Source organism: Miniopterus natalensis, chromosome 8 (assembly GCF_054644295.1).
Source record: "Miniopterus natalensis isolate mMinNat1 chromosome 8, mMinNat1.hap1, whole genome shotgun sequence".
In the NCBI taxonomy this organism is placed as follows: Eukaryota; Metazoa; Chordata; class Mammalia; order Chiroptera; family Miniopteridae; genus Miniopterus; species Miniopterus natalensis.
The window spans coordinates 12,480,948-12,506,800 of record NC_142088.1 but is presented as its reverse complement, the minus strand read 5'-3'; the positions used below and the strand labels follow the sequence as shown (position 1 = coordinate 12,506,800).

The window sequence follows — 25,853 nt, the reverse complement described above, 5'->3', positions numbered from 1 at the left end:
GGCACGCCACCTCGGGCTGCCAGGTTCTCCCATGGTGGAGAGTCTGCCAACCTCGTGGCCTAACACCACCTGCCTCCCTCTCCTGATATTTATTTCAGCTCCAAGGCTTCCAGGGCCAGTTCAACAATAGCCAATTCCTTTCTCAGCTTAGGGAAGTGGATTGAGGCTAGAAACCTCAGCCCCAAGGGCAGGGAGGAGCGCTTTCAAGGACCTGAGAGCTACAGTCTCCTTAAATTCAGGGCCTCAGACAGCTCATGTGCCTCACCCTAGTCCTGGCCCTCAGTGGGCTCCCTGGGCTTGCGCCCTGCCCAGTCAGGCCAGGTCAGCAGGAAGCTCAGCACAAAACTCTGCTCTTGAATGTGGAGAATGACTTTCTGGCCTGAGACCAGCCCACTTCTGTCCCTGACCTCTCAGGGCCCAGTCATCAGTGAACAGGAGTTTCTTCCAACATGAAGCTCTGGCTTCCTGGTTGGTGGCAAGGAGAAGGCGGAGGCAAATGTCAGACAAGCTTGGAAAAGGCTGGACACCTGGGTCCTCCTTTCAGCTGGGCTGTTGACTCTTCCTGTGATCTGGGGCACATTGAGATCCCATCCCACACAGCTCCTCTGGACACACAGCCCCTCTGGACACACAGCCTCACTGCTCATCATGCTAAGTGCTGGTCAGTTTCCCTCATTCTTGACCAAGGTGGCCTCACTGCAGCTCCTCCTCACTCTCCTCCCTGCCTTGTCCACTCATTTCTACCTTAGACAAATATTTATCAGCCTTTCCCATGCAGTAGACACAAATCTGTCCCTGTTCCCTCCCAACTCCAAAGAGCACAGAGACCAGCCAGCGGGGGTGGGGAAGAAGCCACACTTACTTAGCAGGGGCACCTCCCTCGGTCTTCATCCACCTGCAGAGAGAGCACAGCGTAAACCACTACACCTTCTCCCTGGAGCTCAGCCCTGTGCATACCCGGACCTTCTGGGGGAGGGCAGAGGAGCCCTGTTTCGGTTAGGGGGCATTCAGATAAAGAGAACTTCAGCCTGCCTCCCAAGGGGCTTTCCTCAGTGTGGAGAGGAGAAGCAGGTTCAGGGCCAGGGACATGACAGAGGGGGTGAAAGAGGGCATTTGAGTCCCCGGGAGGGTCTCCAAATTTGTTGTGGGAAAACTCAAAAAGATGCCTCACACAATTACTCCCACTCTCACAGACACAGACAGGTCTTCAAGCTGAACCAAAAATATACACACAAACACATACACACACATGCACGTACACATGCGCGCACACACAGACTTCAGCGTTGTAGAGCCGCTGGGAAGGAAGGTGTCTACAAGAGACTCACTTTCTCTCCTGTGGATCCAGGTCACAGAAGGTGACAGTGTTGAGAGGGTAGTGTCGTCTGAAGAAGAGCCTGTGGCACAGACATCAGATAAACAGAATGAGTACTGAAGTGACAGGTCAAGCCGCCTTCCCATCATCTGTGGCTGTTGTAGGTCAGCACAGCCTCTCCCTTATGACCAAGACAGCCTGGGCTGCTCATACTGGGGACATAAGCAATGCACGGGGACAGAGAGTCATAGGAACACTTCTCAAATGCTAAAGGTTAGGAAAGGAAACTGGCATTGAGGAGTGAGAAATAGGGGGACCCTGGAGGAGGAAGGAAGAGAGGGAACATGTTAGAGAGAGCATGAGAGGAAGGACTCTGCTCTAGAAAGGAGGTACTTTTATCAGTTGCATTGCAGCTGTGTACCCATTGCAGGCATATTTGTAGAGAGATGGAAAAATGGGTGGATGGATGGGTGGGTAGATAGGTGGAGACATACATGGATGAAAGAATAAATGGGGAAGTATACTTGGGGATGAATGGATGCAGAGATGGGTGAATCAACTGGTGAGTGGGTGAGCAAGAGGATGGAGGGACTGATGGGCGGGTGGGTGGGTGGCCGGCTGGATGGAGGATGGGTGGGAGATAGATGGGCACAAGGGATAAATCAATTGTAGGTGGGTGGATGAACGGAAGGCTAGATGGGTCACAGGAGGAAAGCACAACACAGAAGTGGGCAGAAGAGTCTTACTTTCTCTGGTTGTCAGTCAGTGTAATTCCCTGGGCAGAAACTTTGAAGTGAACAATAGTGGCAGCTGGTGTGGGGTCAGCAGCCAGTGTCTCAGAAGTGGCTTTGGAGATGGCCTGTGGCCCAGTGAGTGACTCCATGTCCACAGAGTTGACGAAGAGCACATTGCAGGCTGAAAGAAACCCACCCAAAGAGAGGTCATGGGGGCTGGAGTGGGTGGGGCGATCCCCAGGTCCTCTCTTCAGGAAGTAGGGAGCAGAAAAATTCCAGGCCAACCTCAGGCCAAGGCACTTGCACCCAGAAATGTGGTGTGCCCACCCAGAGACATTTGGGTCGGGGAGCAATGTCCAGCCTGCACCTGCAGGAGGGGACAGGGCAGAGAGGAGGAAAGGCCTGGGCGGGGATCTAGTCTGGAGTGACCACTCACCTGCCCCTTGCTTCAGCAGGTCGGTGGTTGAGTTGGCAGGGCGCGAGCTATCTTTCGAGTCATCTGTGGGGTCTGAGACAAAAATTTAATCCAGCTAGTAATTAAAACTCCAGATCTGGAACGAAGCCTGAGTCTGGCTGGGTATAAGGCGAGCTCTGCAAATATTTTGTGCAATGGATACTGCTTTTCATAGCAGGCCCTGGCAGTGGGTATATGCATGTCCAGTTGGAATGGTCAATAATTGCTCACCGGTTGAGGGCTCTAGAGTCCAACAGAGCTGGGTTCAGACCCTCAGCCCAGCATGTGCTAAGTATCTACAAAACGGAAATGCTGGTGACAGAAGCGTTTCACTGGGTTTTGAGATGCTCCATGTACAGTGCTAGCCCACTGCTTGGCATGAAGCATACCTTTACGTGGAGTTGGTGGTGTCGTTCTTTTGTGTTGATGTCTGCGTAGATCAATAAATGCCCTCATTCATTAAACCCTTCATACAGCACAATTATAATTTCAATATTAAAAAGAATTGAGTACTGTTTACACCAGCATGTTTCAGACTTTAGTATGTAGACTTGTTAAAACACAGATCATTGGGCCCCACCCCCGAGATCCCGATTAGGTGGGGCTTAAGAATAGTTCCATTTTTAACAAGTCCCCAGGGGAGCTGATGCTGCTGGCCTGAGTGTCATGCTTTGAGAACTGCTAGTTTATACAATGTAAATATCTGTTTTATCATTGCTGAATTACTTTGGTAAATTCTATAGAAATCTCATTTAATTAGTGTCTAAATTGTATGGTTAATAATGCTATTTAAGTTGTATTTGAACTTTTAAGCTAATAATGGTGGTAAATTATGATTAATAATTCAATGAATCGAATTGGATACATAGAGACTATCAAATAATACACGAGATTTTCTGTGTAGGCTAAAACCTCAGGAGCTCCAAGAGAGAGGAGAAAGCCCCAGGGGCACTTCTGAATATTCTATTATTGAACAGAGGGGATAGGGAGAAGGCACCTCAGCGTCCAGTCTGGACCTCAAGTTCAGGGCCAAGCGTATTCCCCTCATGTGGGTGCTGTGTACTTGGGGGCTGGAGACCAGAAGCCTGTGATATAATAGAAGCTATACTGTGAAGAGTGTTGGGTCCATCTGCCATCTCCAAGGCTGGGACACCTCTCTGAGAGAAGCTGAAATCTCCTTTGCTGGCCTAGTGTCTCATTCAGATTCTCATCCTCTATGTACTGAGGCTCTTCAGTTCCATGCAAACTTCCCACAACAAAAGAGGGCTTGCTTTTCCCTATCAGCTCAGTGTCGCCTCAGTCAGGGAACATCCTGTGAGTCACTCACACTAGAAACTCCAGGGACCTCTGACCATCCCCTTTCCTTCCCATGCCACACAGAGCTCAACCGCCTCTCCTCTAAGAGATCTCTCCAGTCTGTTGTCTCCTCTCCATTCAGACCAACCTCCCACCCTGGATGCCCCCTTGACCTAAATCTGCCTTTCCCTCCCCCTCCCTTCAGCCCTTCCCATTGATGCCCATCTCATCCTCTGGACAAGGTCCTCCCCATGACTGTCTCCTATTTCGTGTGCCTCTTCTGGGATGAGGCTTATTCTAAGAATTCAATCTGAATTTCTTTAAGCCTCCAGAGAATTTTCCAGAACAATCTGGCAAGTTAATTATGTATGTTCTTGGAGTTAAGCTTTTTAATAAACTTTTCCTTGTTTTTTTAATTAAAAAAAGAGAGCGGTTTCGAGTTTCCCCAGATTGGCAAAATGATCCAAGTCCTCCAACCCTGGCCCAAGTTCTGGAGCTCTGGCAGGGCCCAGACACGAAGGAGGCCAATTCAAGGGTGTGCTTAGAGACAGAGGAGTGTCGGGTTCCTACCTCGGTTTGGAATGACCAGCTTGCAGGGCAGAGCCAGTGGGATGATGGAGTGTTGGTAGACCAGGGCAGAGAGAGATCCTGCAGGAAGGGAGACAGCATATCAGGGGCAGCTTTGCAGGAAGTGGGCCAGGACACTGAGGAAGCCCACTCACTGCACCTACTAGCCACAATCTTCAGCTTCTCTATTACTCTCCCTCATCCCACTAACAAAACTGAAAATCCACTCCCTCTGTGTTAGCAAGACCCAAGGGAGAAGGCTCCAAAGGCTCACCCTAGCCGTCATAGGTGACGCTTTCCTTTATAGAAAGTTGCTCCCAACAACTCTCCCAAGCCCCTCCCACTGCCGGGACCCCTCTCAAGACACTGCAGCAGAAGACTCAGGGAATCGTGGGATCAAATCCCAGCTCAGTCACTTACTAGTATGTGTTCTTGGGTAAGTCTAGCTTCTATGAGCCTCCATGTCCTCATACATAAAATGGGACAATGGGACCTACCATGCAGAATTTTCCTGAGACCAGAAGTAAGATAAGGGACCTAGACAGTGACTTTCACATAGTAGGTGGTCAAAACAGAAGCTATTGTTATAGCTGTTATCAAATTACGATGATAACAAGTCTCAGTGGGGTAGGACAAATATAGAAAGGAATCTGGCAGAGTGAAGGGGCCATAGGTCAAAGGAGGGGAAGCCACTGTTCATTTCTCTGCTGCATCTATGAAAAGGGTTTGGCAGAACCCGAGGAGGGGGAGCCTGGGGCAGGCCTGAGACTCTGCAGGCAGATGTGGAGACAGAAGTAGGGGAAATCTCACCAAAGTTTGGCTCATTGGGGCACCCCTTGAGCTTGACTCCTCTGGGACCAGTCTCTATCAGGAAATGTCTCACCAGCTCATGGGTCATGTCCCCTGGGATGAAAAGAAAAAATGAGGATTAGTCACTTCTCATGGCATCCTCCCACCACCTCTCAACACAGCTACATCACTTCTCCAGTGTGCAGGGTTTCGATGGGAGAAAGGGTCGGAGAAACAATATGCCCAGAACCCTGGAATGGACAGACAACCACTCCTTTCCTATACCTCAAGAAGATGCAATCACAGAGCCCCCATAATATGGCTTTCCATTCTCTAACCCCAACCATCCCAAGCCCAAGACTCGCTCCGCTGAAGAGTCTAATTTAGCATGAATTCTGGCACCCCAGGGTTTGAAGACACCATACCAGTCACTACTTAGTCCTGAGGCCTGGCCCAAGGAGGCAGTGTTACCTTTCTTGTTCTGCTGCATGATGGTCGGAGGGGGAGAAGACACCTTCATGGCCAACCCGTAGGCTCCTCGGAAGGAGTGGCTGTCCCGGATGATGAAGGCCCCTGGCTCCTGGTCCTTCAGGAGAGCAATGGCTGGATTGGGAGGGGATGAAGAAAGAAGAGGAAATAAGTTGATGGCACTGGCTTTCCTTAAGTCTCATCAGGCCTCTGGAACCTCATTCTTCCTTAGGCGAGAGGAGAGTCTTTAAAGTGAGAATTCAAACACTCTTAAGGGTCCTTCTGTACTGGGGTTGGCCAACTTTTTCTGTAAATAGCCAGATGTAAATATTTCAGGCTTTGCAGGCCATGCAGTCTCTATTGCAACTAATCAACTCTGCCACTGCAATGCAAAAGCAGCCACGGACAGGACATAAATGAATAGATGTGGCTGTCAACAACACTATATTTACAAAAACAGCCAGCAGTCCAGATTGAACCCAAGGGCTGTAGTCACCAACACCCTGTCCTGTCTCCACACAGACTTTTCCTGGGGGCCTGAGATGGGCCTCCTCTCTACTCCTATAATGCTAACTTTGATTTTTCTGTAAAATGTACAAAAATCTCCCACATCATGTAAATAGAGAGCTAAAGTTCCCTATTATCTTGGTCGGCCTTTTACTTTGCCCAGAAAGCCAAGGCTTTGCTGATTTTAAGGATCCTTCAAAAGAGCATCTACAGTCACAGCTCTGCTCTCCCACACTTCACCACAGGGATTGCTCTTCCCTTCTGACCTTGACCCTAGCCCCCTCTCTGTGACCACCACCTACTGCAAAGAGGAAAGAGTCTACTTAAATTTCTTGCCTAGGAAAGGCCCGGTGGGGAGCAGCCAGCTGTGACCTTGGATGGACCCCAGAGCCCCCCAGCACTCACCCTGCTCTCTGGAGATCTCGGGCTTGTACCAATACTTGGAAGTATCCTGGACAAATTTCACTTTAGCCCGGGTCTCTGGGCTGTTGTCTAAAGGAAGAGAAAAAAAAGTGTTATGGGTTAAACTGTGTCCCCTCAAAAGATATGTGGGGGTCCCAACCCCAGTACCTGTGAATGTGACCTTATTTGGAAACAGGGTCTTTACAAATGTAATCAAATTAAGATGAGGTTATGCAGGATTAGAATGGGCACCAATCCAATATGACTGGTGTCTTTATAAGAGGAAGGGAAGAGACAGACACAAGGAAAGGCAGGGATTGGAGAGATGCATCGACAGCCAAGGGACTCCAAGCACTGCCGCAAAGAGAAGCTGGGAGAAAGGCCTGGAATGGGCTCTCCCTCAGTGCCTGCGGAAGGAACCAACCCTGCCAACACCTTGATTTTGGACTTCTGGCCTCCCCTACTGTGAAAGAATAAATTCTGTTTTCAGCCACCAAGTCTGTGGTACTTTGTTATCTGTCCTAGGAAAGTTGGTCTCCTCGAACATCATCAGAGTATTGCTAAAAGGGACCTGGAGCAGCTCTGGCATCCTCTCTGTCTACTGCCAACCACCATGTGTTAGAGCTGCTCTCCTGTTGGAGAGCCTGGCACAGCACCATCACTGAGTGGACAAAACCCTACTCCAACCCCTCTCCTCCTTTCTATAGAAGATTCAGACTAAATGCTTCTTGTAGCTTCTCTCCCGCAGGCTAAGACAACCCATCTCTATTTCTCAACTTTATCATAACAACCTTGAGGACCAGGCAGAAAGACCACTTTGTTCCACTTCTCCACAACCCTCTCCTCATTCTCCACGTGGAAAGTCTGAGTTCTGTTTCATAAGGGCAAAAAAGTCACTCCTGCTCTGGGACAAACAGGAGAAAGGCTGGCCTAGAATTCAGAAGCCATCTCCTGTGTGTCACATGACCCACTCCTCTGGCAGACACTTGTGACCCACCCCAGACCCTCTGCAGACCCAGGATGATTTCATAGAAAGTTAGGTTCTAGAAGGACCTCTGAGAACATCTAATCCAACCTCCTAATTCTACAAATGAGGAAAGTGAGGTTCAGAGAAGGTGAGTGACCTGCCCAAGCCCATATGGGGAACCTTTCTGTGGTTAATAGAATGGCTCCTGTTAGACCTTCTAGATTAGAAGAAACAGTGGCCAGTTCAGTGCCAGCTATACCCTATATTCCTCCTAGGTATTAGGATGTGTGCCTCTCACTCTCCAACCTTTTCTTTCATCTTTTGGCACAAAAGAAAACCAAAAGGGGGATGGGTGAAGAGGGAAAAAGGAATAGTCCAATTGTGCATGTCTCCTCTCCTTTACTGAGAGAGAGGTGGTGGCAGAGGGTGCCTGTGCTGATGATGCAGTAAACCTCAGGGCATCCAGACCAGAGACAGGGGTGGGTGGGTGTCCAGTACTTAGTCAATTTCAACATGTCACTTAAACTCTGCTGTGCTTCTGGGACCTGGCTCTGGAGGACAGCGAGGGATGAGATCAGCTCCCTTTCCTGAGCTGTGCCCTGAAGAAGGCCTTTGAGATAGGCAGCTGGGCCGTGCAACTGTTGCAAGCTGCTTTTCTCTGCTCTGAAGCCCGGGCCTCTGCTGATGCCGGGCCTGTCTAATGAGCTGTCAGAGGCGGCTGCAGCCCCATGTGCCTTCCTGTGTTGACTCCAATGGCTATTTTAAGCAGGGAAGATGGTGGGAAACAGGAAATGTCCCAACTACTAGAAGTTTTGCATCCTCCAAGGAGAGGGGCTGGGAACCAGATGTCTCTTGTGGGGGCAGCAGGAAGCAGGGGCGTGTGGGGTCGCTGTAGGTGTCCTGGCTTGGCAGGCTCAGGCAGGACCTAGTAGTGAAACACTGAATCCAGGCAGCTGGACCCCACTCAAGACTGCCCAAAACATTCCCCATCTTCCTCAAACACCTAAGGGCCCCGGGGCCCCTCTGCACACAGGCAGGTTCTAGGTCTGGATGAGAAGGCGCAAATTAACTGCAGCCTTGACCTCTGTGTTTGGATAATGAGCCCACTAAGAGGAAGCAAAGAGGTCAAGTTCTGGTGATGAATGAAGAATTCAGTGTGCAAACCTGCACGGGCTTCAGTGAGGGCAGGTTGGTAGAAACTAGACTCCAGTGAAATGTCCAACCCCTGGCCTTGTCCCAAATCACATCTGGCTGCCCCATCTATTATTAGTTATGTGTGCGTATGGGGATCAAAAGGTGGGAACAAAGGGCTAGTAAAAGTTCTAGAGGTCCAGGTTTGGAAGGCAGATTGTCAACGTTATGCTAAATCATCTAACCCTCAAGATAGGGAAACATGATCAAACAACCCCAATAATGCTTTAAGAGCACTCATTTGGGGTAGTATGGGCCTGGATCGGCAGCCTGGCCCTGCCATTTATTAACTGTCTGACCCTGGACAAATGACTGAGCCCTCCAAGCCCATTTCCTCAAGTGTGGCTATGAGGATGAATGAGAGAGTATTTATCTCAGAGCCTGGTACACAGCATGTGCTCAACAAGTCAGAGTGGCTATGCTATTGTAACAATAATGCTACCGTTATTGTTATTTTCACCACCATCAGCAGCAGCAACACCCGCAGCCTCGTCCCTGACCCCACAGCCACCACAACCATAACACATTTACTTTAAGGACACCTCCAACTCCCATTATACAGGTAAGGCAACTGAGGCCCACAAGTTAGTGATCCGCCCACAGTTGTCTGCCAAGAGAATGCCAGACAGAGAGCAGGACAGATGTCCTAACTGGTGGACTTAATCTGTCAGCAGGAGACACGGAAGGGAAGGAGAGGCCCACCTGGCATGGAGTACTTGGAGAAGTCGGGCAGAGTGTGTGAGAAGGAGACAGTGCTGCCCCCACTGGGACTGGACATGCCGCTTGCAACAGGCGAGGAGGACACCTTCCCATTGACGGTGGCATAGTTGGGGAGGCTGCCGACTCGGTCTCCCACGGACATCCTCCACTTCTCTGGCAAGGCCGGTGTTGGACTCCCTTGCCGGAAGGCTGCCGAGTCTGGCGAGGGGGAGGTGGCAGGGCTGCTCAGGCCAGGGTAGTAGGCAGGGGACACAGGGAAGGAGGGTGTAGAAGGAGCCTGGTAACCAGAGGCACTGCTCTGCCGAGACAGCGTGGGTCTCCGGTCCTCAGGGGTGGAGTAGCCGCCATAGGCCACATGCCGGTCCAAGCTGGGGCTGCCAGGAACCGCGGATCCAGACCCTCCAAGGTGACGGCCCAGGCTGGGGCTCCCGGGGCTGGCTATTGTGTTGCCATGGAGATTGGAGGCCAAGTTGCCCTGGTGGGCTCCAGGATGCCGGCCCAGGCTGGGGCTCCCTGGAGTGGTGGCCACATTGCCATGGAGGCCTGAGGCCTGGTGGGCCCCAGGGTGCTGGCCCCGGCTGGGGCTCCCTGGAGTTACGGCCACACTGCCATGGAGGCCTGGAACCTGGTGGGCCCCAGGGTGCCGGCCCAGGCTGGGGCTTCCTGGAGTAGTCGCTGCACTGCTCTGGGGGCTAGAGACCGTGTTAGCATGGAAACCAGTTCCTGGTGGGCCCATCACCTGGCGGTGACCCAAACTGGGGCTGCTGGGGGCAGCCATGCCAGGGTTGACAGCTCGGCGGCCAAAGCCGGGGCTAGGGGGAGTGTTGGTGCCCACTGTCCTGTGGCGTGCTTGAGGGCTCCCAGGTACCGGGTGGACACCAGCCGCATTGAACTGAGACCGGGCCTGGCTTTCTGGGGAGCTGAACTGCTGAAGTGAGTAGTCAGGGCTACTGTAGCTGCTGCCCACGTTTGGAAGAGGAGAAGAACTCTGGTAGCTTCTCTGAGCCGATGAGGGGCTGGGCTGGCCCAGGCTGCCGGAGCGGAAGCCAGAATCCAGCAAAGGCTGGGTGGGTGTCCGGGGACCCTGGTCACTGCTCTCTCCGGATGGGAAACTCCCCACTGAAGTGCTAGAGAGAAAAAGGGCAGATGGAGATGTCAGCGAACGGTACTTAATGAGGAACAGGTTTTCAGGGAACACGCAGGCCTCCCTCCCACCACTAACAACAGTAAGAGTTCCACTCGCACGCACGGGAATGTCGAGGCTTTGACATCACCCTGTGGCACCATCAGAAGAAACCGAGGCTCAGGGGTTAAGCAATAAGCTCAGGATCACACGCTCATAAGAGACAAGGGTTGCGAGTCAGCTGTGTTTGATTCCAAAGCACATGTTTCCCCATTGCACTACTCCCGACTCCCAAACCACAAGTCAAAGCAAGGAGCTCTTTCCCATCAAAACTGAGGTGACTGAATCTAATGAACAAAATATCTAGCAAACAAAATAGAAGCTGACTCATAGATAGAGGGCAAACTGACAGCTGTCAGAGGGGAGGGGCGTTGGGGGAGCTGGGTTAAAAAGGTGAAAGGATTAATTTTTAAAAAAAACCTCATAGACACAGACAATAGTACGGTGATAACCAGAGGGAAAGGGGGGTGGGGGAGGTAGAAGGGGGTACAGGGGATAAATGGTGATAGAAGGAGACTTCACATGGGATGGCAAACACAAAACAATGTACAGATGATGTATTATAGAATTGTATACCTGAAACCTATAGAATTTATTAATCAATGTCAACTCAATTAAATCCATAATTTTTTTTTTAAAAAGAAAGAAACTGAAGGTGACTGTCCTCTTGTAAACTCCAGTATCACAGAAACTGAACCTGGGTTCTGTTCCTACTGGAAGTATCCCCACCTTGATTTAGTTTCCCCAGGTGTGCCATCACTATATTTAAATGTTGAGAGTGTTAGCATTGGGCTTTCATTCCTGGGTAGCTCCAAAAAGAAAAAACAAGGAAGTCTCATGGAAGGAGGTTTCAGCTCATTATAAGGCCTGCTTTCCAGCCATTGGATCTGGCCACTAATGGAGCAGGCTCCCTTGCATAGTAATGAGATTCTCATCACTAGGAGCATTTAAGCAGAGGCTGACTAACCTCTTGACCTGAATGTTGTGAAGGGAATATCCTCCATTGGAAGGTTAGATTAGATGAGCTCAGAGGTCAAACCCAGTTCTAAGACTGATAAAATTCAGTTCAGATGAGACTGTACCTGGGGGAACAGCCACACTGAAGGTTCTCCTCTGAATTTAAGTACAAGTCCACACGGAAGTATGACGCAAGGGCCTATGAGTTGGAAAACCTGGATTCTGCTGTTAAAGTTTTCCCATGTGAAAAAAATAAGGGGGCTGGGTGAGATAACCCTGATTCTTTCCAGACACAAACTTCTATCCCTCGATGACATGGCAGGAGAGACAAAGGTTGGCAGGGGCCTCGCATGAGCAGCAGCTGCAGGATGGTGGCAGGCAAGCTGTGCACCAGGAGCCCCAGAGGGCGGGGGAGCTCCTTACGTAAGAGGATGGGCCAAAGCCTGGACTGGAGACTGGAAGGATTCTCGAGGTGGCCAGCCCCACCGTGGGCCAGTTTGGATAAGCTCAGGTCCCTTGGGTGATGTGAGATGGGGAGCCAGGCAAGAGCCAAGGGCAGGGTGAAGTCAGGGGTCAGGCCAGGACAAGGTCTACGTCACATCACAGAAAGGGCCAGAACGGAAAGGCCACTTCCTGGAAGGAATAACCTGTATTCTGAGGAGAGGGAGGACATGTCAGGCTGAGTGGTGCAGGGTGGGTGGGACACCAAAAAGGAGTTCTGGAAGATCAATCCCGGAGGAGAAAGGCTAGCTTCCTGAGCCCTGAAAAGAGCCAAGAATACAACCGGAGGAATGTGAGCGAGAAACAGTGAAAACTTCCTAATGTCAGGGCTCTCTGAACACCAGCAATGTGGCTGGCAGGTGAGGAAAATCCCCTTCCTTTAACAGACGGTACTCTCTGCCCACAGGCAAACCTCCCTAGGAATGGAGCCGTCTGCCCCATCAGGAGACTGCAAGGGGGCAGGTGGACTGGGGTGCATGCTTAGCTTGAGGTTTCAGAATTCTTAGCATTCAGACAAAACTGCCTCTGCTCACCCTGCCACCTGCCCTGACCTGGGAGGGGGTGCATTGCATTGGGCTAGTGAAGGATTTACAGCCCATCCAGGACCTGTGGAAGTGTGAAGAGGTGGCTGGAGAGTTTCCAGCCCCCTGGGATACGGAGGGGAGTGAACATGGGGCTGGGATGTCAGCAGCAGAGTCTCCCCTCCTGGAGGTGAGTTCTGGCTGGGCCAGTGCCTCCTCCCATGCCTGGTACCTATGCCCTGTCTGGGCTGATCTCAGGCTCCCTCTCTTGTGTTGCCTTCCCCATCATTAAGCCCACCCCAGCCCAGCAGCTTCTCACTGCACCCCAAACAGGGGGACTTCCCTTTCAGAGCCCTCCCCTGCTCAATTCTGGGCTCTCTCTGTCTGAGCCACTCAGAATGACAGCTGCATATCCTCCAAGACATCCCTCCTCACACCCCGCAGCAACACTCCTCACCTGCTGCTGTGGGCCCTCAGCACCACACAACCCCAACCTTCCGTCCTGGCTGTGCTGTCCTTCTAGAAAGCCCTTCCCCTCCTCCCTCACTTTTCAACACCATGCTCATCCAGCCCCAGAAATCCTCCCTGCACTCCTAACCAGAAGTCAGCCCCTTACTCTGAGCTCCCAGAACTTTACTTATGCATCTGCTTTGGGCACATCTGACTCAGGCACCAAAACCCAGGTCTGGCAGAGAGGCAGAGAGGTGGGATCCCAACCAGGCGCCTCTGCTCTGAATCCTATTTCTGCTACTGTTTAGCAGCAGGACTGTGAGCAAGCTACTTCGCGACTCTGTGCCTCAGTTTCCTCCTCTGGAAAGAGGGAATGATAATAGTACTTACCTCATAGGATTGCTGAGAGGATTAAATAAAATAATCACATGAAGCATTTAGCCATAGGTGCATAGGAAGCACTCACTACCTAGCAATCGCTGCTGTTAGGTTTTAACCTTGGGGGAGGGACTTCGCCTGGTTCACCTTCGAACCCCACACCCCTTCCAACACAGTTCTGGATGCTGGAATTGAATTTGGCCTGGGGATTGCACCTCACGGATGGGGCACTCTGGGGGTGCTCTTTCAATGCACCCTGATGAGCTAGTCTTCCAGGGGCAGCAATCTGGATGTTATTTCTGCCTGTCCACACCCTTAGTAGATCCAAGAGGCCTCACCCATGCTGCCACAGGCCTGATTCTCACCCCCCACAGGCTCCTCCTCCCCACTTACCTGTCAGCGCTGAGGATGGGGCTGCTGGTGGAGAGGGGGCTAGGGGAGACAAAGGAGCCACCCAGGGTCCCGTTCCTCAGGGGTGTGTCCTGGCCATAGGCCTGGGCTGCTGGGGCACTAAAGCTCTTGGGCTCAGGGTCCTGAGCTCGTGGCCCAGCCACTGCCGTCCGCACCACCGACTCAACGTAGCTCCGGGGCTCTGGAAGGGGCAAGGAAACAGAGACTGAACACAGGCCCATAGGGTGCAATGTGGACCCCATCAAACCTGCCAGGGAGTCCAGCCTATGGGGACAGCCAAGCACACTCAGGGCGCTTCTGGGGCTCCTGCCTGCCCATGCCCACTCCTCTCCCAAGCCTTGGAGAAGCTGTGGGAGCCCCACAGAACCTTTACATGGTCTCACTCGGAGAAGCTTCCCGGAAACAGACTCCAGCTCTGCCTCTGAACTTGCCCATCATAGAATCTTCCCTCCCAGAACTACGATGCCCATCCACAGCTGGCATTCCCTTCAGCTACTTCTTTTCTTTGATGACCCCATCCCCAGCCCCCCAGGCCCTTCTAGGCACCCCGGCACTGCAGAAGTCTGGGCTGTCTGTGGACCTAGAGCTCCAGCCAGCCTTGCTCTTATCCCAGGACAGCACCAGGGTTTACACAGGCTTCATCCCACACCCTGGACCCAGAAGCAGGCCTGCTGGCCTCAAAGCAGGCCTGTGCGGGTGAGCCACGCCCAGGCCCTTCATGCCAAGGCACACCCAGCCCCCTGCCTGACACACTTCGAATTCCTCCCGAGGCTGACACCAGTATCTCCACTTGGTGTTCAGAACATTCTAAGAGGAAGGGGGGTGGAGGGACAGGTGCCAGAAAGGCCATCTCACAGATGAGGACACCAAGGCCTGGAGAGTGAAATGGCTAGAGGCCCAACCATGGCTTATCCAACTTCCCCCTCTGAGGCCAGCCCCTAAACAAACTTGATATTAAGCAGGGAGGAGCAGCAGGGTGCCCTGGGCTTCTCCAGGGACATGATGAGGTCTGGATGACGTCCCTGCCACCTCCAAACCCAGCACGGGTCCCTTCTCCCTCAGGAGGGACATGACTGAGCAAAGACAGATCCACACTCTGCTCACAATGAGGGCATTTGCTAGAATCAGCCTGAGAAACCAAGAACCTGTGCAGTGCCGGGCAGGCCGGGTCCCCAGAGCCTTTGCTGGCCCGGACTGTGCTGGTGACTGAGTCAGAGAACAGCCCCTCCCCTGGGCCCAAAGAAAACCCTACTTCGGAAGGAGCCTAATCACCATGGTGTTAGGGGTGTGGCTTCTGAAGTGACCTCAAGGTCCGACACTGCACCCAGGCCCAGAGGCCTGTGGCTACAGGGGGAGGATGCTCCTTCAGAACAGGGCCTTTTACAGAGGTCTGGGGTTCTGTGTACAGCTCCAGCCAAAGGCTGCCAGCCTGTCCTAGCTTCAAAAGAGTTCCCTCCAACCAACAGCAGTGACAGTAGATGGGTACGAAGCAGGATGTCTGCAAAGAGACAGCTTGAAGCAATCTACTCCAGGTAAGGGGTGCAGGGTGTTGTAGCACCAGCCACCTCAGCACCCAAAGCTGGAGTCCATGTGGGCAGAGGCCAGTAGGCATCCTCAAGAGCCCCCTCAACCAGCCCAGGCCACCTGCCCACCTCACAGAAGCCATAGGCCACATCCATTCCAAAGGCGTTATTCTGTGCTTCTGTGCCCAAGGCCCTCCTGGAACCAGGAAATGCTAGAGGTCCTCTGACCTGGGCCAGGCACGCCTTCTTGTAAAGGACCTGATAGTAAACATGTTAGGCTTGGTGGGCCAGACGGTCTCTGTCACAGCTACTCAGTTCTGCTGCTGCAACGTGAAAGCAGCCATAGGCAGCAGCACATAAATGAATGAGCGTGTCTGTACTGCAATAAAACTGTCTTTACAAAAATAAGTGATGGATGAGATCTGACCAAGTTTGCTGACCTCTGATCTAACCCATCTCCTCAGCCCAGAGAGGTGGAGCGATTTGTCCCAGAACACACAGCCAATCAGGGGTCGTGGATACTAGCACCATGGCCTCCCGATTCTCAGTGCTGGCTCAGGGTGGCCTAGAGAGGGGCCACAGCCTCACGGGGACACCCAGAGCTGGCTGCTACCCGGAACTCTAGCCCATCACCTGGAGAAGAGCCAACTCCACAGGGCTATTAATGATGATAAAAATAGCAAACAATGATATGAAGAAAATAGGATTTGGAGAATGTAAGTATCTTGATCGGGTCATGCAGTAGCAAGTGTGAACCAGGTGGTCTGGGGAACCAGGTGGTCTGGCCCAGACCCTGCTCTCTGGCCCTCTGCACATATGGCCAGTTGAAAGTCAGGGAGCTGATAGTTTCAGTGTCTTTAGCCTTAGGGAGCTGGCTCTGTGCTCTGGGGTAACCCAGCATGGTAGAAGGGGGTCTCACACCCACAGAAGTGGTAATGGAAACCCAAGGCCAGAGCCTACCCTCCCAGCCCAGCCCTCACTGCCTGGGGTCATTCTCTGAAAATTCCTCCTGAACCCTTCTGGCTCTCAGCTTCACCAGGGTCCCCACTGCACTCAGCACCCCTTCTCTCCCACCCAGAGACAGCCAGGGGGTCCATCCACTCCTTGTGAAGTGCCTGGCACCCTTGTGAAGTGCCTGGCACCTAGATATGTGTCTGTCCTACAAAGTAGCAGACGCATGAGCTTTACCTTCCAGCCCCACCCAGATAGAGGTGCGTCATAACTAAGACCTAAGAGGCACATGCTCATTTTTCTCATTCCCTGGAAGTCTTGCTGACCGCAAAACTCAAGCAAAACCCACACGAATGACCTCTGGAGTCTGAGCTCTTCTCCCACCAGCGATGGCCTCCGGATCCAGGTAGACATAAGCAAAACCCCTTTGCTCAATCTCCACTCCTCACGAACCTAGAGCATGAGGGACTTCAGGAAGTTATTTGATTTTCTGAGTCCATCTCCAGAATTGTTCAAAACCAACCTTTTGGGCCAAAAACTCAGTTTTCCCAAGTTTTCAGGCTCAGATTTCCATATTGAAAATGCCTCCTTTTCCTGTCTATTCCCCTACCCACCCTGCCTCAGTACAATGTAGAACTTGTAGGCTCCCCTTCTTTCACTTGCTGGACAGGGGACCTGGGAGAGGCTGCTGAACCTTTCTGGGACTCAGCTTCCTCATCTGTAAAATGGGAATGAGAATACGCACCTGCCCAGCCAGGATCAAGTTCCTTCTAATTCTTTCTGGGTGATTCCAATTAGCTGTTTACATGCGGCCCCACTGTTGCCCGCCTGCCTATGCCACGGCCAAGCCAGCGCCTGCCTCCCTCCACCCTCTCTCCTGCTGTTTCCCTCCTCTCCTCCAATCCTGGAGCAGCTGCACCCAGGGGCAACAGGGTTGGGCAGCAGGGGAGAGGTGGGGCCAGGGAGGGTGCTTCATGTCGAACATTCCAGGAGCTCAAACCCATTCCAAGTGGCTGCTGGCGGCTAAAAGCAGCTGGAGGCCCAAGAGTGACTTGGCCCCACCAGGCTGGGGACACTGTCACCTCTTCACCCACACCCTAAAGTGCATTTTCTGCCTCCCAGAAGAGGCTCTTTGCCTAGAGAGACAGGCCCCACCTGCCCACTCCAAGTAAATGAAGACGTGTGGGTGGGGAGAGAGAGGAAGTAAAGAGATCCCCAAGTCCCAATCCAGGAGCTCAAAAGTCAGAATTTCAGGCCTTATAGATTGGGCCACATGCCCCTCCTCTGAGCTCCCATTACATCCCGTCCCTATCCCGCTCAGCATTCCACGTGATGCTGAAATGTCTCTTGGCATCTCTGTCCTCACCAGGCTATCTCCCTTTTCTTTATACCCTCAGTGCCTAGGACAGGACCTGGCACATAGTAGGTGCTCAATGAATCTGCCTTGCACAGCACTGCCCTAAAATCCCAGATGCCGCAGTACACCCATCACCAAGGATCTCAGAGCAGGAAGAATCTGAGGAGGCACCATTTCTAGTCCCATGTGTCTTCCTTTATGCCAAATCGGTGCCATCCAATCCTCTGGATGAACAGAACCTAACCTGAATGTCTCCTTTCCTGTTCCTCCCTGTGTCACTTGGTAGATACTCTTGATGTTGGCCTCAGGTCTTTACTGCTGCAGGTTTTCTTCCTCTCCTTCCTTTACGGAAAAAGAGTACCTTGTCCCCATGCCCAGTAACATCACCGTTTATGTTCAGAGATTGTGCCCAGGGCAATCACATGGAATAGGTCAGCCTCCACATGCTGATCCAGTGTGGGATCTCAGCTGCCTGACTGACTGTGTGGGCCTAGATAAGTCATTTAACATCCCTAAGCATCATCTCATCTGTAAAATGGGGTTCCTAGCACCTACTTCTCAGTACTTCTGTGTTTATCAAATAAGATGTGACAATGACACCACATGGTTCTGTCCCTGACTGTTGAACCCCTTTGTACTGCACACCTCCTGAGCCCCCTCATTCCAGACCCCAGCTCCCGCTTGCTCTTGGCCTCACTGACATTGTAGCTCCTAGAAAAAACATGCTGTTGACTCCCACCCCAGGGCCTTTGCACATGCCCTTCTCTTCTACATAAAATGCTCCTCCCATCCCAATTCCACCAAGTTAACGTTACTTCTTTGCTGCAAAGTCTCATAAAACTGTATCTCTTCCCTTCAGAGCACTTATCTCGATACATAATTCTGCATCATCATTTAATTCTGGCTACTGTTCATGCATGTGCTCCATGAGATTAGGAACCATGGAACTGTTTGTCATGTATCTCCAGAGCCTGGCACAGTGCCTGTTACACAGTAGGCACACAAAATACTTATTGACTAACTGAATCAATAAATGGTAAATAAATTAATATAAAGCATTTAGCATGGTGCCTTAACCAGAGCAGAGTTCCCTAGTCTACTTTTCCCCTGGCTGAGTAATTCTGCCTCTGACCATTTTTTTCTCACAGGCATTTTTTTTTCCCCACCAAAGTGGGCAGAGAAAGCAAGCAGAGCTTCAGAGGGTCGGCAAAGAATGTGCTTTAGCCTGACGGGGAGGCAGCACATGAGTCAGGAAAAATGAAACTGGCTGCCCACAGCCTAGCTCCCTGCCCCTAACCCGCCCCACTCCCCTGGCCACGACAGCAATTCTTCCCCCCACGCTGGAATCCCAGGGCACCATGCCTGGACGCAGAAGGAGGGCTTGAAATGGGCACCTGACTAAGATACAGGAGATAATTCCACTCTTAGCCCCACTGCCTTTTAACTATGACCTTGGGCAGATGCCCCCACCCTCACCCCACGAAAACAACCTCAGCTCCACAGCTGTGAAAATGATGGGTGTGGCACCGCTGATCCCTAAGAGCCTTCCTCTCCTAACTCCGTGGCTTAAGGACAGATGGAAGTGGGTGGGAGGGCTCCAGGCCTTGTAGACTGGAAGTCATGCGTGTGGACAATGGTCAGGTCTCAGCTCAGTTCTGCAGATACTCACTCCTCTGAAGTGTTACCCCAAAGTGGAAAAGAGCCAGGGCCTGTCAGCCTGTGGGATAATCTACCTCAGACCTTCCCAGTGGAGAGGGCTTGAGGTCCCACCAGTCTGTTGAAGTCAGCAACCACGAGGACAGCGTGGGTGGGCATCTGAAACACATGAACCCTGGCTCCGGGCCCTAGCTTATTCTAGACTCCTAACCCTGCTTCCCTGCCCAGTTGGGAACCAGCAGCCAGGAACAAGCTGCAGCTCACTCTGTTCTGGGATCAGTTGCTGGGGGTCCCTTGTTCCAAAACCCCCAGGTACCCTGGCATGGCTGCCCAAACTCTGGCTGGAAGTGGGCAAAGCTTTCTGGAAGCTCCAGTCATCCTGCCCGGGGGATAGCAGATTCAGAGCAGTACAGCCCATGCCTGCTTTGGGGGTAGACTATCAAGGCAGTGAGTGCAAAGGAAAGTGGAAACAGGCTTAAGAAAACCAGATGGAGTCTTTAAACAAACCAGGCCGCATGGGTCTAGGGTCCCAGTGGGAAGTCAGTACATCTAACACGTCAGAGCTGGAAGGTGCTTCGACACCCACTTCATTCAAGCCCCCCTGGTGGAGATGGCCTAAACCACACCAGGTGCCACAAAACCATACCCAGGCCACCCAGGCTAGCACCCCCAGCGTTTCACCTGCTGCTGAGTCATCACTTGAACTCTGCTCCTAATAAGTTAAAGGCTTTCAGCCAGACTGAATCCCCTTTCTACTTCCCCGTGTACAATGTGGAGTTCATCTAAATTAGGGGTTAAGCTGACACAGACACGCTAACTCCTTGAAACTGACAAAATTCTGCGCATGGTGTCCAGATGCACAGGGGCAGGTCCATAGCTCTTCTGAAAGCCCCAAAGGCATCAAAATCCCAGAAAAAAGAACTCCTACCATTTGTGTTGACAAGAAACCGGGCACGAGCTTCAAGAGGTCAACTCATGGCTCTAAGACAGTGGTTCCGACAGGAGTGGCTGTCCCCCTAGGGGACATTTGCAATGTTGGAGGTATTTGAATTGTCATGAGTAGGTGGGTACTGCTGGCACAGAGCAGGCAGAGGCCAGGGGTGCCTCTAAACATCCCACAATGTGCAGGGCAGCCCCACAACTAAGAATTGTCCAGCCCTAAAAGTCAGTAGTGAGAAGGTAGAGAACCCTGCTCTGAGCTCTGCGTGCAAGTACACCCAGGATATGAAATGATGAGCCCCCACCCCATGTGTGAGTCCCCTCACCCTTCGAAGGGGTTTGCTGCACCCCAGGCAGGCTGGCAGAAATGCCACTGGCGATGGCAGTGGCAGGAGGGGTGTTTTGTCAGCAAGGTGGCACCACACTGGCACCTGGGCTCTGGCTGCTCCTGAACCTGCACTACGAGTTCCTCAGTCAGGACTCAGGCAGTTTCTAGGGCAACAGCTCATCACCAAGGGGTAGAGACCAGGAGGCTATGCACCTGGTCACTTGAGACCTGGTCACACAGAGCTGCCCCCCAGCCAGCCAGGCCCAGCTCTGTGAGAAAAGCCATTCCCAGGCCCGGACAGCAGGAAGCGGCACACGGCAAGCCAGCACTTACCTTCCGACGGCTCTGGTACCTCCTTCCCCTCATCCTCCTCTGGGGAAGATGAGGAGAGGTGGGAGGAAAGAGAGGCAGGTGATGGAGAGGAGAGGGAGAGCAAGAAGGAGAGAGAGATCAGTTAACAGAGATCCTTTCTTGAGAGAGACTTTGCTGAGAAAAGGGAAGTGGGAAAACAGGAGTGAGGCCAGGGTGGAGGTGACGCTCATAGAAGTGCCCCAAGGTGAGGGGTGAGGTCCACCCTGACGAGATCCTGGGTTCCAGGGAGGCTCGGTGGGGCACGCAGGACACACAATTTAAAGAGGGCCTGGCTCTCAGGAGCAGCAGGCCCTGAACCTATGGCTCCAAGTCCAAGCCTTCCCTGTCACAGCCCCTGCCCAGGCTCTCTCGGGCTGTGTCTCAAGCAGGAGTGTGCTGGCCTAGTGAGAGGCAGCCCCCGCCCCTTCTTCTCCCGGTGACTCAGTGTCCCTGGCCATGCAGACATCTCCTGAGTGGGAGGCTGTGCCCAGGCCGTGTGTCTGCGTGGGTCACACACACATGCCAGTGCATTCCTACCTGGCAGGATCAGTCTTCTGGTGACTAAGGAAAAAAAGCTAAGTTGGCCCCCAGAGCCCCAGCTTAGCCCCAAAACCAGAGTCTAGGGAGAAAGTTACTGGACTCAGCCTGCTTGAAATGGCCTCTAAGGGCCCAACGCCCCCCACTTTCTCCATCCCCCATAGAAGAAGGGGAGCTGGGAGATGTGACGAGGAAGTGGGGGGTGTGAGACTGGAGCATGAGTCTGTGGGCATGTCTGCATCTGTGTGCGTGTGTGTATACCTGCATGAGTGTGTGAACAAGTGTGTGAACACTGGGGCACACAGGAGCCTGGCTTCTGGCAAAGAACTGACCAACACCAGGGAAACTGAGGCCAGGCCTCCAAATCCCCAAGTCAGAGGACACTGGACATGGCATTGACCTCACAATTCAATGGGCAGGAAGGTTGCAAAGGGATCTATCTTCCTCCACCCCAGACCTCAGTGTGGGCATGAACCCAGGCTGCCAACTTGTTTCCAGGAAGGTCTGGAGAACCCACCACCTCTGGGTCCTGCCCAGGACCACAGGGGTCCTCTGAACCCCCACTCCTCCCTCTGGCCTCCCCCACCGCCTCCCTTCCAGCCAGAGCCACTCACCGCCCTTAGGGTGCAACAGGATATCTGCTGGGTTGTGGGGTTTCAGGCCCAGAGCTGACAGGGGTGTCTTGGCCAGACCTGGTGGAGAGCGCACTGTGCCGGAGAGAAGAGAGGAGACATGGGAAATGAGTCTGGGCCAGGGAAGGTGCAGGGGAGAGGAGATGGGGCAAGAGGGAGGTACCAGTAGGTGAGGGCTTGTTGGGGAGGGGTGGGCCCACAGGAGAGGGAGCCGAGGAACCCGCCCCAGCCCAGGAGCGATGCTAAGGCTCCACTGCCCTTTCCTGTCTGTTTTTCTCCGCAGTTTAAAGGGCAAAGTGAGTCAGGATGTGGTGTCCTTGTTCTGGCCCTGCCCTCCCACCTGCAGAAAATCTTTCCTTTCCCTAGGCCCTTTACATGCCATGGTTTACAACAAACATGCAGGTTTCTTTGACTATCCCTGATTTTCTCATATATTATTCCCTCTTCCTTCCTCCTCTGCTCCCCCCCCCGCCACACACACATAGTCTTTCTAAGCCAGGTGCTTAGGTGGACTTAGAGGAGAACAAAAGGAAATGGAGCATCCAGAGGGCACATCCTGTAACGAACAGATGGAGGAGAAGGGGTCAGCAGAGCTGTGAGAGCCCAGGCCAGCCCACAGCCAAAAGTCTGACTCCCAGCCAAGCACACCCTTTGCACACCTCAGGCAGAGAGTTTCTCAGCAATGGGCTCTCTGTGTTCTAGAAGAGGGAGAAGCCCAATCTCCACCAGCTCCCTGCACTAAACCCAGGTCCCTCCCAAACCACCTGTCCAGGTTAGAAGCGTCACATAACACACAAGGTCAGAAAGGGCTGTCCGGCTTTGTCCCAGCAGCCAGGGAAGAGGCCAGACTCTGAGCTGATGTACAGAGAGATTGTTGCACCCAGTCACAAGATTTCTCAATGACGGCTGCCATGTATCCTAGCACACCTCCAAGGAGAAGTAAAAAAAAAAAAAAGAGCTCTGTGTCTCCTATTGCAGTCATCAGAAGTCTGCAGAGGCCATGGTATCTGAGGACACACAGCCACACAGATCCGCCAGAGCCCAAGGTTGCTTGCCCTGTACCCACAGCCTCAGCAGACTAGCTGTGGCCCTCAGTTGTATAGCACCTCCACACAGCAACTCTGGGACTCTCCCTGGCCCAATCTCCCTTCCCCCAAAGACAGTAAGACCTACAGGAACTAACAAAAAAATGCAATCTCTCAATGCAAGTAACTTGTATAACTTATTTGTGTATGCAGATGTGTATGTAGGTGTCTGTGAAAATAGTGTGACATCACAAAGGTCCAGTGGGTAGCCCATTCCTGCACTCTACCTCACTCTGTCCTCAGATGCCCAACAAACAAATACAACAGAGGGGATAACTGTGTATAAACACAACCAGGCATTGGGTAGTCTAGGCCTATGTGTATATCTGTCCCTCCCTTCCCCCTTACACACACATACAGAGGTGTCTTGCAATAGACACTTATAAGTACATATTAATGTTTGTCACTCAAATGAATTTCAATGTAATTAATTATGAAAGAGTGAGCCTCAGTGGCCACTGTCCATGGAATGACCATGAAAGCTCTCCAGCCCCCAAGTGTGGGAGGTTTCTCTTCGCTCCCCTCATGCATCTCCAGCTCCCTACTTGTTCATGCCCCCGGTCCCCAGGACCTGGCCCTTCTCTGAGGCAGACGAGTGGGTAACCCTAAAGCCAAGCAAGATTTTTGCTTCAGGGAGAATTCCTCACATTTCTCCACCTCTGTCCTCCCTCCCAGCCCTGAGCATAGGAGAAACCTCCAACATCCCCCCCCCCACTCCCCACCCCTTTTAGGGCACCCAGGGCTCACCAAGGGGAGAAAGAAAAAATGGGAACGGAAACAAGTGGCAAAACCCAACCCAGGCTTGGCCCACATGGCTTCCATCCCAAACAGGGTGATGGCCAAGATCTTGGCTGTTTGGACCAACAGGGAATCAGAGTAAGTGTGAAGGTGAAGGGTAAGACCAGGGAGAGAGATTCCATGGAGTCATAAAAGGCCACAGAGCTCTCTTGAGCATACTGTCCCGGGGCTTACACTGTCCAATAGGGTAGCCATGAGCCCCACGGGGCTGTGGAGAACCTGCGCTGTGGCCAGTCTGAACCGAGAGTCGTAGCACACACAGATTTCAAAGATTTGGTATGCAGCCAGAGCACAAAATATCTCAATATATCACTCCATGTTGAAATAATATTTTAGACCTCTGGGGTTAAATAAAACCTATTATTAAAGTTAGTTTCCAGGTTTCTTCTTACATTTTTTAAAAGGTTAAAAAATATCTCATTACTGTTTTTATATTGATTTACCTATTGAAATGATAATATTTTGAATATCTGGGGTTAAATAAAAAGATCATTAAATTTAATTTCTCCAGTTTTCTTTTATGTTCTTAATGTGGCTTTTAAAATGTTTAAATAACAAATGTGGCTCATATTATATTTCCATTGGACAGCACTGCTCTAGGGAGACCCCTGGCCTCCAGTCACAAAGTCAGCCTCTTGCATGCCCAAGATGATAGCCGACAAGAGTTCTGCTGTAGCAAGGGCCCAGTTCTGGTGCCACCTTCCTTCTTCCGCAGATCAGCCAGCCACTGGGAGAACACACAGCCAGCTCTAGCTCTCCTCCTCACACTCCTCCCCTCTCACCAGGGCAAAAGTACAAATAGCTGGGGCCTGGCCCAGCCAACCGGATCCCAGAGGAACACCAGCCTCTCTCTCCTCTGCTGACCCAGGCCTTTCATAGGGACCCCAAGTCCTTCGAAGCCTGGTGTCCTTCCTTCACTGCTTTCCCACAAAGGGTTTCTCCAAGCTCCTCTGCATGTCTCGTCTACCATAAAGACAAACACTGTCCCACTCCTGTGCTCATCTGGGTCTTCTCTTTGAGTAGAAGTACCTCTGCCCTTTGGGGATTTGCCTCTCCAGTGAGGGCATCAGGGGTACAGACTAATGCTCCTGCCTAAAGGCCAGTCAGTCTGAGCATGCCAGGCCTTTCTTTCCTTGACAGAAATTGAGTGAGGAGCCTGAGTGCACACAGAAATGGGCATTAGAAGCCAGAAGGTCCAGCATTGTCTCAGAGACACGCAAGCAAGTCACAAAGAGTCACTTTAAGGTAGGAGATGTTTTGTACCCAGGATGCAAAGACTCTCAACATCTAGGAAAGCTCTCCACCATGGGAGCCCAGGGGCCCCATCATTAGTCAGTGGGATCCTAAGACTTCCCTGCTGCCTCCTTAGATGTGGGAGTGTGGACAACAGGAAAGAAGAGAAATGGGGGGTGGAAGGTGAAGTGAAATGGGCCATAGGACCATTAGGGGACAGACTGTGGTTCTGCCCAACTTTGCCAGGACCCCCTACCACAGACCTAGGGTGCTTACACAGGCGGGGGGTTGAGAGGTGCCTGAGGGGACCCAGGAAAGACAGGTTTAATGGGGAGGTCTTACCCCCACTGGGTGGTGGACTGGTAGGAGAGGTTCCCTCCAGCTCCTCGAAGGCCTCCTTGTAGCTGTGCAGATGGGGCTGCAGGGGAAAAACAAGGGAGGAAAAAGGGGTACACTGGTGGTCATGATCTTGAGAAGGAGGCATTTCCCAGTTAACAAGCCCACAATGCCCCTCACCAGCCTGACTTTCCACCCCTGCCAAGTGAACACAGAGGTCAAAGGCAGACGCTGCCCATTCATGGCCCCAACAACTCCTTGTAGCCAAGGGAACGGAAAGTGGCTATTTTGCAAGGCCAGTTGTAAGGCCCAGGTG

At 52.2% G+C, this 25,853-nt stretch overlaps 1 protein-coding gene across 7 annotated transcripts in view; it reads right to left on the bottom strand.

The window, feature by feature from the left end:
* The window catches only part of TNS1 (tensin 1), a 190,766-nt gene that overhangs the window by 5,748 nt on the left and 159,165 nt on the right, over positions 1-25,853 (bottom strand). For 6 of the 7 annotated variants that reach the window (XM_016196775.2, XM_016196776.2, XM_087819599.1 and 3 more), the window contains 12 exons: positions 25,544-25,619; positions 22,068-22,160; positions 13,794-13,992; positions 9,393-10,537; positions 6,536-6,622; positions 5,627-5,758; positions 5,177-5,269; positions 4,370-4,447; positions 2,486-2,557; positions 2,062-2,230; positions 1,329-1,397; positions 863-895 (listed from right to left, as the gene is read on the bottom strand). In XM_016196775.2, the coding sequence (XP_016052261.2) occupies positions 863-895; positions 1,329-1,397; positions 2,062-2,230; positions 2,486-2,557; positions 4,370-4,447; positions 5,177-5,269; positions 5,627-5,758; positions 6,536-6,622; positions 9,393-10,537; positions 13,794-13,992; positions 22,068-22,160; positions 25,544-25,619 (2,246 nt within the window). Of the gene's footprint in view, positions 1-862; positions 896-1,328; positions 1,398-2,061; positions 2,231-2,485; positions 2,558-4,369; positions 4,448-5,176; positions 5,270-5,626; positions 5,759-6,535; positions 6,623-9,392; positions 10,538-13,793; positions 13,993-19,562; positions 19,722-20,898; positions 20,938-21,453; positions 21,478-22,067; positions 22,161-25,543; positions 25,620-25,853 lie in introns of all 7 variants that reach the window. The other variant, XM_087819600.1, reaches the window with a different exon arrangement.